The 15,220-nt window shown below is 45.6% G+C and overlaps 1 protein-coding gene across 4 annotated transcripts in view; it reads right to left on the bottom strand.

Annotated features, from left to right (window-relative positions):
• The window catches only part of LOC137372300 (partitioning defective 3 homolog B-like), a 1,025,472-nt gene that overhangs the window by 39,481 nt on the left and 970,771 nt on the right, over positions 1-15,220 (bottom strand). For all 4 annotated transcript variants that reach the window (XR_010975414.1, XM_068036099.1, XM_068036098.1 and 1 more), the window contains one exon: positions 10,150-10,226. Coding sequence is in view for 3 of the 4 variants with exons in the window: in XM_068036098.1 (XP_067892199.1) it covers positions 10,150-10,226 (77 nt within the window). In the remaining variant the exon portion in view is untranslated. The remainder of the gene's footprint in view (positions 1-10,149; positions 10,227-15,220) is intronic.

The raw sequence follows: 15,220 nt of genomic DNA, 5'->3' as shown, positions 1-15,220 counted from the left end.
GGATTGAGATTACGAGGCACAAATGCACACTTTAAAAGGAGATGCATGCTTGACATTTTCAAAACTTTATCTGAATGCACACTCCACACTTTAACTTATGGTCACCTGGAGCGAGCAACACAAGCATGAGCCTACCTACTCAGCCATCGTTGAGATGGCAGCACTCTCACCTCTGAGTCGGAAGTTTGTGGATTCAAGTCCACTCCAGAGACTTGAATTATCAAAAGTAATCCAGATTATCACACTGCTTTTTGTTAGTGCTTGCTGTGCACAAATTTGCTATTGCATTTCCGACAACAGTGGTTACACTTGAAAAAAGTACTTTAATGGCTATAAATCACTTTGGAATGTCCTAAGGTTGTGAAAACACTATGATAAATGCATATTCTTTCTTTTATCTCTGCCAGGGAACTAAATGTGTCAGCAATAGTGAGAACATGTGCAGCTGCAGACTTCACTGCTCACTAACATGGAAGCACTGTCCCTGGCAAGCCAACACATGTGTTTCTTTTGTTTTTAAACATTAAAAAAATCATAATTTTCTTTGAGGGGTTTTTGGTGATTGAACCCTTAATATCATTGATTCTACCACCAACAGCGAATTAAAGCATATGTTCTTTTTAAGATAAGATTTTGTCTTCAGTCTTTAAAGTTCAGCCACAATTTCCTGAGATAAGAATTCCACAGTAACACAGCTTAACATTATTTTTCCACAAATCCCCTAAGCTCAGTAACCCCATGGAAAACACGCACACTTCCTTCCCCTGCTTAGAGCCCTCTGACTTTCTTTCGTAAACCTACCCAGTTCTGAAACATCTGTTTTCTTGGGTTTGTGAGAGCGCAGTGTGACAGATTAGTTCCTCCCTGCCCTTCAATAACTCAGGGACACAATAGGTAGCTCCCTTAAAATGGTCATGTGGGGCTATCCCTCAACCTTGCCGGGAAAATGGACAACTAGTTGTTAATTTTGTTGGCTGGACGACTTGAGAATGACAATAACAGGAATCCTCTCCAGCCTTGGTCAGTTCCTGGAGATGTACCATCAGCAACTTTTGCAGTATCACTTGCACTCACCTCGCACTACCATTCAACAGCGGTTCGGGACACAAAGCTCAAAATCACCACTGGTGAATGCTATGACATGACCTGCAAGTTGTTGCACCACTGGTGCCTACAAAAGGAATTCCAACAACAAGGTATGCTCTGAACTTGTTTCCTACATCATCTCTGAGTCATAAGGTTGTATGTTCCAGTCCCATTCCAGAGCAGTAAATCTAGGCTGACACTTCCAGTGCAGTACTGAGGAAGTGCGGCAATGGTGGAGGTGCTGTCTTTCAAATGCGACACTAAACTGAGGCCCTGTCTTCTCTCTCAGGTGGATGCGAAAGATCCCATGGCACTATTTCAAAGGAGAGCACAGACGTTCTCCCCAGTTTCCTGAACCACTATTTATCCCTCAACCAACTCCTAGGGCGGTACAGTGGCGCAGTGGTTAGCACCGCAGCCTCACAGCTCCAGCGACCCGGGTTCAATTCTGGGCACTGCCTGTGTGGAGTTTGCAAGTTCTCCCTGTGTCTGCGTGGGTTTCCTCCGGGTGCTCCGGTTTCCTCCCACATGCCAAAGACTTGCAGGTTGATAGGTTAATTGGCCATTATAAATTGCCCCTAGTATAGGTAGGTGGTAGGGAAATATAGGGACAGGTGGGGATGTGGTAGGAATATGGGATTAGTGTAGGATTACTATAAAATGGGTGGTTGATGGTCGGCACAGACTCGGTGGGCCGAAGGGCCTGTTTCAGTACTGTATCTCTAAACTAAACTAAACTAAAACAGGTTACCAAGTCATCATTACGCTGCTGTTTGTGGGACCTTGCTGTGTGTAAATTGGCTGCCAAGTTTCCTACATTACAACAGTGACTACACTTCAAAACGTATTTAATTGGCTGGAAAGTGCTTTGAGACATCTTGAGGTCATGAAAGGTACTGTATAAATACAAGCCTCTCTTTCTTTCTTTGTATCTAATCCTACAAAACAACTTACTTGCTGCAATTAGACAGTTACCTTGTTGGATTAGTGCAGTAAGTGGTGCGGTACTGAGCCTTGCGGTTGAGGAAAATCCCAGATTTCACTACAGCACATGTATGGAGCCAGAGGGGATGTTCCTGACCTCAGTCCAATGACCCCTGCTGAAGAGTGGGTGGGCAGGGGGAAGATCATGATCAGGGTCGGTCAAGATGTTACAGCCTCCAGTAGAAAGAGCTGACTGACATGCTGTGTTTTCCAAGCTCCAGGGTTGTTAGAGAGGAACTATTTCCTCTGGTGGGTCGGGGGCATCCAGAGTAAAGGAGCACAACCTTAAAATCAGAGCTAGCCTATTCAGGGGTTGATGCCAGGAATCAGTAGCAAGACCTGGACAACATTCAGGTTTGGCTGATAAGTGGTAAATAACAGTCATGCCACAGGAGTGCCAGGCAATGCTGATTTCCAACAAGAGAGAATCTAACCATGTCCCCATGACATTCAATGGCATTACCATTGCTGAATCCCCCACTATCAACATCCTGGGGTTACCACTGAGCAGAGGATATGATGGCATAGTGGAAATGTCACTGCACTAATAATCCAGAGGTCCAGACTAATTACCTGGGGACATGGGTTCAAAACTCACAAGGACAACTGGTGAAATTTAAATTCAATTAATTAATTTTTAAAAACTGCAAGTGAAAGCTAGTCTCAGTAATGGTGTCATGACACTATCAGTGATTGTCATAAAGAACAATCTCGTTCATTAATATCCTTTAGGGAAGGAAGTCTGCTGTCCTTACCTGGTCTGGCCTACATGTGACTACACTTTTTGACTGCCTGGTGATCACCCATTCCCTCTCCCTCTGCATATTCTTAAGCTGTGGGGTGACCACATCCATAAACATGCTATCCATGTAGCTCTCATCCTCACGAATGCACCGCAGTGTCGCCAGATGCCACTCAAGTTCCAAAAACCCAGAGCTCAAGCTGCTTCAATTGACGACACATTCTGCATGAAAGGTTATCCAGGATACAGGAAGTATCCTGGAGCTCCCACACAGCACAGGAGGTATACTCTCGAGGTCGAAGCAACCCTGCCATTCCTTTATTTATTAGTTGACCCTATGCTACCGCTAAAGAAAATGTTAACAATAAGGCTCAAGGGGCTGAATGGCCTCCTCCTGTTCCTATGTTCCAAACACCACCAATGCCTACATGGGCAAGTGACTGAAAAGCCACAAGCATCAGTTCATTTAGCTTGTTTTTGGCAGGTGGAGGGAGTCTGGTGGAAAGAAAGGATTATGAGGAAAGATTTTAAAAAAATTAGAAGAGAGGAGAGGAGAGTGGAATACTGACATGTCAAATGTGGCTATGCTATCACAGCTATGTCCAATTTGTTTCTTACCAGTCATCCATGCATACACACTTCCATCAGAGGCCACTGGATAACATTCAGGAGCCGGGCTCGCTGCACCCCGCTGCATAACTCTGGGACATTGGAGCAAGTGTAGTGACCACCCAAGGACCTTGGATTACCTCAGTATATCCTGCATGTTCCTGGGGTCTGGGTGGCCTGATGCAGTTACCCACTCAAGTCATTTGGAGGGGACTAGGACATAGATCATGTTGACACTCATGTAAAAGTCCTAGGTCCAATGTACAATGGCACACAATGTCCCAATAATACATATTGGGCTGAATATTATAATTTCCCGATTTCGGCGGCAGGCAACCGAAAACAATGCACGCCGTGGAGCCAACACCATCCTAAGCGCACTGGCTCGTGTAGCTAGCCGGGGTGGGCTGCCCCTGACCCTACCCCCACCCCACACCCCTTCGATCACGCGCAAGGGATGGGCGCTCTGTCCCCAGCAATGGCATCAGCTGTCTGTGTGCAGACATGACGCAATTTTTAAAGGGCTTTGAGCCCTACCTTTAAATTTAAATATTTAAAGAAACAATGAATTTAAAAAATTAAACACATTTATTTTGCCCCCTCCATGACCATAAAATTAATTACTTGTGCTCTCCCCTCCCCACAAAACACTTACCTTGTCCACCTCACCTTACCCCCCCACAAAGTGCATAAACTTTAACCTCAAACCCTTCCCACCAGCACCTACACTAATGATGTTACTTTGACCCTATTCCCCCCCCCCCAACCGCACTGAGAAATGTATCTCCTCCCCCCTCCTCACAAGTGTTCCATCTCGTTTACCTGGATGCGGATCCGAAGGTGCGGCGAGCCGGCCAGCGGCAAGAAGATCGCAGCGGTACGGAAGGCGGCGGTGTAAGTATAATTAATTCATTACTTTTAATTTATTTAAATATGCAAGTGGAGGTCCCGTCACTGACTGGCGGAGGGGGGGGGGGTGGGGGAGGTGTCGCCATGAGGCCTCGTCGCCACCGGCAATATCGGGCCGGGCCCTCCAGGTTTTGGGGTGCATGGTGGCCCTCTCCTGGAGGCATTTTACGGTGCCCCCTGCTACCAAACCCGATGTCGGGGGTCTGTAAAATCCAGCCAACTGTGTTAGAAAATACTTCTGTTGTTTTGAGATTTACTCAATGCAACAAAGCCATACAGTGAAACTTGGATCAAGCGCTAACTTTCAAACCTGGGTCCTTAACTCACCGAACACAGAACTTCCTTTGCAAAATACTAAATAAACACATATTTCTTGTTGTATAATATTTGCTGGAACAAGTTTATGTGTGTATGTGTGTGTTTGTTTTTGTCCTTGTCAAGGTGAGGGCTGCCAGGCAGGGCAGTAGAACACATTCTTCCTTGTAGTCTATGACAACTTGATGCAATCCCTGGACAGATATATACAGGCTATGCAAAATTCATAACTCCTTCTACACTATCCCTGCACCTTTGCCGCAACCCTCAGGATCATGTTCTATATTGTGTCACTTTGATATTCTCACATCAGGCAAGTCTTACAGCTTCTCTGAAGGAAGCTGCCTAATTAGTGCCAAATTATGGGCTATTTGAGGCTATGCACCGAGGAACTCAAGTTAATGCTGCCCAAACCCTTGGGAGGCTAAACAGCTGTCAAGGAGAAATGACTTGCTGACTAACCAGTTTGGAACAGATTCAAACCCAGTTCCAAAAGCAGAAAGAACAAGATTCTAATGTGTTTGCAGCATTCAGATCTCTATTTCCTTGGAATGTTACAAAACAGAAATAAACTAAAGGATTTAATTATTTTTAAGATCACTGCCTGAATTGATTTGCTATTGGAGTCCTCAAAAGGCCATTTAATTTCCCTTTAATGCTACTTGGAATGTTTTCATTGTGTTGGGTTTCAATGGTGCAACACTGGCCTGTTTACAGGTTCAGCTGCTCAGAATTTCACATGTGTGTGAGAAAGAAAGAGTAGAAAGAAGGAAACAAAGAAAGACTTGCATTTCTATAGCACCTTTCACAATCTCAGGACATCCCAAAATGTTGTACAGCCAGTGAAGTACCTTTGAAGTGTAGTTACTGTTGTAGGAAACACAGCAGTCAATTTGCACATAACAAGCTCCCACAAACAACAATAGAATAATGAGAAGATAATCTGTTTCAGTGATGTTGCTTGATTGGCCAGGACACTGGGGAGAACTCCCCTGCACTTATTCGAAATAGTGCCACGGGATCTTTCATTTCTACCTGAGTGGGCAGATGGCACCTCTAACAATGCAGCACTTCCTCAGTTCTGCACTGTGTGTGTGAGGCTAGATTTTGTGCTCAGGTCTCTGGAATGGGACTTGAACCTGCAACAGTGCTACCAACTGAGCCATGTCTGATACCCAATAATGGGGAAAATTCTCTCAAATTCCTTTCCAAACACCTCAGATGATCTAAACCACTCCAGAAGATCACATGGAACAACATAATTATACTAATATAAATTATATGGTGTTTGTAATAGAGAATAAACCTTGCTAAATACTTATCCAAAAATACAATGCCCTGTAATTTACATGATAAACCTCTCAGCTGTGACAAAAGCTGATTAGTTAAAATAGGTTCCTCTGGTCAGTTGTGATGACCAGAAGATCAGACTGCACATTGTACTGGGATAGTAGCGCAGAGGTTACTGAAAGCAGTGGTGCAATGTATCCAAGCTTCGGTCAAGCCTGGCGATCTGAAGGAATTAGTTAATCTCAGAGTGCAGATTCCCAGGAGGAGCAGTTAATGCTGCATCAACCAACAGCTGGATGAATAACTGGTTAGAAACAGGATGAGATCAGGATAGGTACAGACAGAGATAATGGATCCTGGGCCACAGGGCTCTTGGGAATATCATGCCAAAGAAAGCAATAGATCAAGTAGGAATCATGCAGATGAAAAGTTAGCAAAGCAGTTTAATTTATTTTTGAGGACAGAAAGGAACTCTTAACAATCCCCTTATTTAGGATACTAAATGAGATGGCTAGAGTCTATTTAAAGTGGAATTGTACATTGTCTTTTAATAGGCTTGATAGAGTCATAGGCTGGAATTTTGCCAGCCCTTTGGAGAAAGGCTGAGAGGCGGAAGGAGTGGTAAAATATCGGCGGAAAGGAAGCCCGACATGTTCCCGCTGCTAGGGATATTCCCAGTGATGGAACGGCAGCAGCTTGGTTGCCTGCTGATTGGTGGCGGACAATCAATTAAGATAATTAACTGGGCTACTGACAGCCATTTTACCACTCGGCCAGCACGTTGCCAGTGTGTGGAGACGTCCAGCTACATTGAGGTGGCCTCACAGCGGCATCTCGTGTGGTGCGGGTGGGGGGGGGGCTTCCTTTCTGCAGGCTTCAGGGCCCCCCAGCGGCAATGGCTGTCCCTATAGCCCCTCCAAACGCCAGAGGGCCTGCCTGCCTGGTCCCAGCACATCAATTTTTTTATGCTGGCCCTTCGAAGGCTTGAGACCCACATTTGGTCTCAACGTTGGGATTTGCGGAGTGCCAATAAAATCCCAGCCATTGAGTCATAATGGAAAAGGTCAATCAGTCCATTACCATCTCATTATGCCTTGCACCATCATCCCTTTTGTCATTTAATCTCTCCTGCCTTCCACCTCATCACTGAACTTCCCTTGTGCTCTGTACCTGCCTCACTGAACATATTTCTTCCCATCTTGACTCTATCTTTTCTCCCCTGGTCCAGTCTCTTCCCACTTACATCCGTGACTCTTCTGACGCCCTATGTCATTTTGACAATTTCCAGTTTCCTGGCCCCAACCGCCTCCTCTTCACTATGGATGTTCAATCGCTCGACACCACCAACCCCCCCCCCAGGATTCCCCCCCATTGTGGTTGACAGGGCCCTCAACCGTGTCCGGCCCATTTCCCACACTTCTGCCCTCACGCCTTCCTCTCCCTCCCAGAACCGTGACAGGGTTCCCCTTGTCCTCACTTTCCACCCCACCAGCCTCCACATCCAGAGGATCATCTTCCGCCATTTCCGCCACCTCCAGCGTGATGCCACCACCAAACACATCTTCCCCTCCCCTCCCCTGTCAGCATTCTGAAGGGATCGTTCCCTTCGCGACACCCTGGTCCACACGTCCATTACCCCTGACACCTCGTCCCCTTCTCAAGGCACCTTCCCATGCAATCACAGGAGGTGTAATACCTGCCCTTTTACCTCCTCTCTCCTCACAATCCAAGGCCCCAAACACTCCTTTCAGGTGAAGCCATGATTTACTTGTACGTCTTTCAATTTAGTATACTGTATTCGCTGCTCACAATGCGGTCCCCTCTACATTGGAAGACCAAACACAGATTGGGTGACCGCTTTGAGGAACACCTTCGCTCAGTCGAAAACATGACCCCGAGCTTCCTGTCGCTTGCCATTTCAACCCACGCCCCCTGCTCTCATGCCCACATCTCTGTCCTGGGCTTGCTGCAGTGTTCCAGTGAACATCAACGCAAGCTCGAGGAACAGCATCTCATTTACCGATTAGGCACACTGCAGCCGACCGGACTGAACGTTGAGTTCAATAATTTCTGAGCATGACTGGCCCCCTTTTTTATTTTTAGCTTTATTTTTTATTTTTCTTTTATTTTAGTTTGTTTGACCTCGTCAGCAGAAGTGGTCTCTTCAGACTACTAGAAAAGATTGGATGCCCACCAAAGCTACTAAGTATCATCACCTCATTCCATGACAATATGAAAGGCACAATTCAGCATAGCGGCGCCTCATCAGACCCCTTTCCAATCCTGTGCAGCGTGAAACAGGGCTGTGTTATTACACCTACACTGTTGGGGATCGTCTTCTCCTTGCTGCTCTCACATGCATTTAAGTCCTCAGAAGAAGGAATTTTCCTCCACACAAGATCAGGTGGCAGGTTGTTCAACCTTGCCTGTCTAAAAGCAAAGACCAAAGTATGGAAAGTCCTCATCAGGAAACTCCTCTTTGCTGACGATGCTGCATTAACATCTCACACTGAAGAGTGTCTGCAGAGATTCATCGACAGGTTTGCGGCTGCCTGCAATGAATTTGGCCTAACCATCAGTCTCAGGAAAACGAACATCATGGGACAGGACATCAGAAATGCCCCATCTATCAATATCGGCGACCACACTCTGGAAGTGGTTCAAGAGTTCACCTACCTAGGCTCAACTATCACCAGTAACCTCGATGCAGAATTAAACAAGCGTATGGGAAAGGCTTCCTCTGCTATGTCCAGACTGACCAAGAGAGTGTGGGAAAATGGCACACTGACACAGAACACAAAAGTGCAAGCGTATCAAGCCTGTGTCCTCAGTACCTTGCTCTACGGCAGTGAGGCCTGGACAACGTACGTCAGCCAAGAGCGACGTCTCAATTCATTCCATCTTCGCTGCCTCCGGAGAATCCTTGGCATCAGGTGGCAGGACCGTACTGCCAACACAGAAGTCCTCGAGGCGGCCAACATCCCCAGCATATACACTCTAGTAAGTCAGCGGCGCCTGAGACGGCTTGGCCATGTGAGCCGCATGGAAGATGGCAGGATCCCCAAGGACACATTGTACAGCGAGCTCGCCACTGGTATCAGACCCACCGGCCGTCTATGTCTCCACTTTAAAGACGTCTGCAAACGCGACATGAAGTCCTGTGACATTGATCACAAGTCGTGGGAGTCAGTTGCCAGCAATCGCTAGAGCTGGCGGGCAACCATAAAGGCGGGGCTAAAGCGTGGCGAGTCGAAGAGACTTAGCAGTTGGCAGGAAAAAAGACAGAAGCACATGGAGAGAACCAACTGTGTAACAGCCCCGACAACCAATTTTATCTGCAGCACCTGTGGAAGAGTCTGTCACTCTAGAATTGGCCTTTATAGCCACTCCAGGCACTGTTGCACAAACCACTGATCACCTCCAGGCGCTTACCCATTGTCTCTCGAGACAAGGAGGCCAAAGAAGAAGAAGAAGTATGTTTCATCATTCATTTTTTTTACCATGCGCCTGCCCACTTTTTTTTTCATGTTTGTGGTTTTGAACAGGGCTGTTCATTATTCCATCATTTAACACCCTCTCTGCACTAACACTTTGTCGTTCACCACACAATTAACACACCCTTTGCCTTTGCTCCATGACCTTCTGGTCAGATATTCCCTGTGACCCTCTGTCCTAGCAACACCTTCCCTTGTGCTATCTTTTGCTCCACCCTCACTTTATTTGCTTAAAACCAATGACATTTCTAACCTTTGCCAGTTCTGATGAAGGGTCACTGACCTGAAACATTAACTCTGCTTCTCGCTCCACAGATGCTGCCAGACCTGCTGGGTATTTCCAGCACTTTTGTTTTTATTCTCTTTTATTCTTCCCTGCACCTGTACTTGCTAAAAACTTATTACATCTCTAACTTTTTCCGGTTCTGTCAAAAGGTCATGGACCTGAAACATTGGGCCCAATTTTAACTCTGCATATGTGAATGGGCTTTGAGTAAGTTAAAATCTTGCCTATTAACTCTGCCTCTCTCCACAGAGGAGCTGACCTGCTGAGTATTTACAGCATTTTCTGTTTTTATTTCAGATTTTCAACATCTGCAGTATTTTGTTTTTGTACTGATGAACCAAATGGCTTTTTCACGCCTCGTGCTTTTTTTTTTGTGTCATGTCATGTGGCTTTGTACAACAGAAGGATAATGTTACTGGTGCAGCTCGCCTTACCTTGGTAGTGTAGTGTACTGATGCTCCATCTCTTCAAACCTGGGGCGGCCATTTGGCCCTTTTACAGGAGCTTGTACCTGCAAACAAATGCATTGAATATTAATGACAATACTCAACAGTATAGAGCATGTACAATTGGAAGTAGGATACTCATTTTCCCCAAAAAAGTTAATCATCTAACCAAATCAACCGAGTTATCTAATCCATTCACAGAATCACAGAGAAGGAGGCATTCGGCCCATCGTGCCCCCACTGGCTCTCTGGAAGAGCAATTCCCACAGTCACACTCTCCTGCCTTCTCCCCGTAACCCTGCACATTCTTCCTTTTCATATAACTGTCTAATTCCCTTTTGAATGCTTCAGTTGAACCTGCCTCCACCACACTCTCAAGCAGCACATTCCAGACCTTAACCACTTGCTGCATGAAAAAGTTTTTCCTATTGTCACTTTTGCTTCTCTTACCGAATACTGTAAGTCTGTGCCCTCTCGTTCGTGCTCCTTTCACGAGTGGGAACAGTTTCTCTCTATCTACTCTGTCCAGACCCCTCATGATATTGAATATCTCTATCAAATCACCTCTCAGCCTTCTCTTTTCCAAGGAAAACAGTCCTACCTTCTTCAATCTATCTTCATAACCAAAATTCCTCATTCCTGGAACCATTCTCGTGAATCTCTTCTGTACTCTCTCCAATGCCCTCAGGTTTTTCCTCAAGTGCGGCGCCCAGAATTGGACGCAATACTCCAGCTGAGGCCGAACTAGTATCTTATACAAGTTCAACATAACTTCCTTGCTCTTGTCCTCTATTCCCTTATTAATAAAGTCCAGGATACTGTATGTTTTACTAACCGCTCTCTCAACCTGTCCTGCCACCCTCAATGACTTATGCACATATACACCCAGATCCCTCTGCTCCTGCACCCCCTTTAAAATTGTGCCCTTTATTCTATATTTTCTCTCCATGTTCTTGCTACCAAAATGAATCACCTCACATTTCTCTGCATTGAACTTCATCTGCCACCTGTCCGCCCATTCCACCAACTTGTCTATGTCCTTTTGAAGTTCTACACTATTCTCCTCACAGTTCACAATGCTTCCAAGTTTCGTATCATCTGCAAACTTTGAAATTGTGCCCTGTACATCAAGGTCCAGGTCATTATTATATATCAGGAAAAGCAAGGGTCCCAACACTGATCCCTGGGGAACTCTACTACAAACCTTCCTCCAGCCTGAAAAACATTAATTAACCTCTACTCTTTGTTTCCTGTCACTTAGCCAATTTCGTATCCATGTTGCTACTGTCCCTTTTATACCATGAGTTACAAGTTTGCTCACAAGTCTGTTGTGCGGCACTGTATCAAATGCCCTTTGAAAGTTCATGTACACCACATCCACAGCATTGCCCTCATCAACTCTCTTTGTCACCGCCTCAAAAAACTCCAGCAAGTTAGTTAAACATGATTTTTCCCTATGGAATCCATGCTGCCTTTCCTTAATTAACTCGCATTTGTCCATGTGACTATTGATTTTGTCCCTAATTATTTTTTCTAGAAGTTTTCCCACCACCAAAGTTAAACTGACTGGTCTGTAGTTGCTGGGCTTATCTTTACAGCCTTTTTTGAACAAGGGTATAACGTTTGCAATTTTCCAGTCCTCTGGCACCACCCCTGAGTCTAAGGAAGATTGAAAAATTATGGCTAGTGCCTCTGCAATTTCCACCCTCACTACCCTCAGTGTCCTTGGACGCATCTCATCCAGCCCTGGTGCTTTATCTACTTTAAGTTCAGACAGTCTATCTAATACTTTCTCTTTACCAATTTTAAACCCCTCTCGTGTCTAACTTTTCATTGTCAGCCTAAACCTAATGATACAATGATCACTATCCCCTAAATGCTCTCCTACTGATACTTGATCTACTTGGCCCACCTCATTCCCAAGAACCAGGTCTAGTACTGCCTCCTTTCTTGTTGGACTAGAAACATACTGTTATGGAAAATTTTCCTGAACACACCCCAGGAACTCTTGCCCTTCACTGACCTTTACACTACTATTATCCCAGGCTATATTTGGATAATCAAAGTGCCCCATTAAAACTACCCTATAATTTTTGCAACTCTCTGTAATTTCCTTGCAAATTTGTTCCTCCACGTCCTTCCTAATAGCTGCTGCCCTACAGACAACACCGAGCAATGTAACTGCACTTTTTTTGTTCCTTAGCTCTAGCCAAATTGATTCTGTCCTCGACCCCTCTGGGACATCCTTTTTTCTCCAGCAATGCAATGCTCTCCTTAATCAATACTGCCATCCCTCCCCCTTATTTCCGTTCTCTATCTTTCCTGAACACCTTGTATCCAGGAATACTTAACACCTAGTCCTGCCCTTCTTTGAACCAGGTCTCTGTTATAGCCACAACATCATATTTCCACATTGCAATCTCCGCCTGTACCTCACCAGTCTTATTAATCACACTCTATGCATTCACATACATGCACATTAACCCTAATTTTGACTTTATTAATTTATCCCTTGCTCTGACCCCACCTAATAACGTACTATTCCCTACTCTCGTGCTATCTATCTCCCCCTGTATTCTGTGCACCTTGGTATTTCTCTCTAATACTTGCTCCTGGTTCTGACACCCCAGACAAGTTACCAGTTTTGCTCCCCTCCAATCTGAGCTCCCTCTCAGGTACCCATCCTACTGACAATTTAGTTTAAACCCTTCCCAACAGCACAAGCACTGCGAGGATATTTGTCCCAGTCCTGCTAAGATGCAACCCGTCCATCTTGTACAGATCCCTCCTGCCCCGGACCCGGTCCCAATGTCTTAGAAATCTGATGCCCTCCCTCCTACACCAGTTCTCCAGCCACGTGTTCAATCGCTCAATTCTTCTATTCCTATGCTCACTTGCACCTGGGGCTGGGAGTAATTCTGAGATTACTGCATTTGAAGTCCTGCTTTTTAATCTCCTTCCTAGCTCCCTAAAATCTTCTTTCAGGACCTCATCTCCCTCCTTACCTATATCATTGGTGCCAATGTGGACCACGACCTCTGGCTGTTCACCCTCCCCCAGAAGAATGTCCTGCAGCCTCCCCGTAACACCCCTGACCCTGGCACCAGGGAGGCAACACACCACCCTGGACTCACATTTAGTGCTGCAGAAATGCCTGTCTGTTCCCCTAACTAATGAATCCCCCATCACTACCACTCTTCCACTTCTCTTCCTTCCCTCCTGTGCAGCTGAGCCACCTGTGATGCCACAAACTTGGCTGTGACTGCACTCCTCTGAGGAACCATCACCCTCACCAGTATCCAAAATGGAAAACCGATTAGCGAGTGAGATCACATCAGGGGACTCCTGCACTACCTGCCTGGCTCTCTTAGACTGCCTGTCTATCTCTATCTGCCTGCATGCTCCTAACCTGTGATGTGACCACCTCCCTAAACGTGCTATCCATGTAGTCCTCTGCCTTGTGGATGCACAACAGTGACTCCAGCTGCTGCTCGAGTTCCGAAACCTGGAGCTCAAACTTTTGCAGCCGGTGACACTTCCTGCAGATGTGTTCATCTAGGACACATGGTACATCCATTACTTCCCACATGCCACAGGCTGTACATTCCACTCGGCCGAGCTGCCCTGCCATACCTTAACTTTACAGACCATTTATCATAAGTAGAATAACTTACCAGGTACTCACCAAACTGCTCCTTCCATTGCACTGAAGCAAGAACCAAATACTGGAGGGTTAAAAGAGTACAAAAAAAAGGTAAATCGAAAAATGGAGTACCTCCACCCCCTTCATCGAACTCGCCATTCACCAAACTCAAATCTCCACACTCAGCTTTTAATCCGCACTCTATGAGTCCAATAGACGTTACCAATGATAATAAAGCTTTGCCAATTCAATTCAACCAAAGCGGTCAGCCTGCAAATAACCAAACCCACTTAACCAACCCAACTTATCTTAACTTGCCAGTTGACTAAACTCAGTAAGCTTGCCAACATATCAGCCCATTCAGCTCATTCTATGAGCCAACCCACCCTTCACCAGTTATCTATTAAAGCAATCAACTCAATCCAATGCTATCTACTGTTTCTGCAGTGTGTATTTTTAGAGGATGCACTACAGTAATTTTCCAAGGTTTCATCAATACCAACTCCCAAACCTGCTACCTCTACCACCTAGAAGGACAAAGGCAGAAGGGGTGTGGGAACATCATCGCCTCCAGGTTCCCCTCCAAGCGACACAACATTCGGGCATGTATCGTTGTTGGATCGAAATACTTGAACTCCCCACTTAATAGCATTGTGGATGTACCTTTACCACATGGACTGCAACAGATCAAAAGACGGCTCATCACCATCATTTTCTCAAGGGAAACTAAGGGTAGGCAATAAAAAAAAAAATCCAATCCAACCCAATTTAGTACTTAGTCACGCAACCAAATCAGCCCAGTTATCCAGCCAACAAACCCAATCACTCAACTAATTTAGCAAATCAGGACGACCAAATCATTAACAAAATGTAAATAGTTTTGCTCATCATTCCAATATTGATGCACTTGTGAGGGTGGAGGGCACATTGAGGCAACGATGCACACTGTGATAGGGTGATGAGACAGAATTTGATCCCATTGTCAAAGATCCACTTAACTCCCCAAAAGGAGGAGAGTTGGCCACTCATTGCATACTGGCACAGAGCAGGATAGGCAAGCTCCTGGAACAGCTAGTCTACCCCTTTTCCATTATATAAGTTCAAAGATTTTGGTACATTTACTCTATAGCAGTGTAGATTTAGAGGTGATCAGATAGAGGTCTATAAAATAACTCAAGGGCAGGATAGCGTCTCTATTGATGGATTATTCCAGTTGAACAGACTGCGGTGGACCAGGGGGTACATGAGTCTAAACTGTGTAAGAGTAGGAATTGACTGGATGTTAGGCTGTCCTTCTTTTCCCAGAGAGCAGTGGGTCTCTGGAATACATTGCCAACTGGTGTGGTGGGTGCTGACTCTCTGTATGCCTCCAAGAAGGAGCTGCAACGGTTCCTGACTGGGTCAGAGATTGCATCA

The sequence above is a fragment of the Heterodontus francisci genome, chromosome 7 (genome assembly GCF_036365525.1).
Source record: "Heterodontus francisci isolate sHetFra1 chromosome 7, sHetFra1.hap1, whole genome shotgun sequence".
NCBI classification, from domain to species: domain Eukaryota; kingdom Metazoa; phylum Chordata; class Chondrichthyes; order Heterodontiformes; family Heterodontidae; genus Heterodontus; species Heterodontus francisci.
The sequence above is the reverse complement of the archived record's forward strand: the minus strand, read 5'-3'. Positions and strand labels throughout refer to the sequence as shown.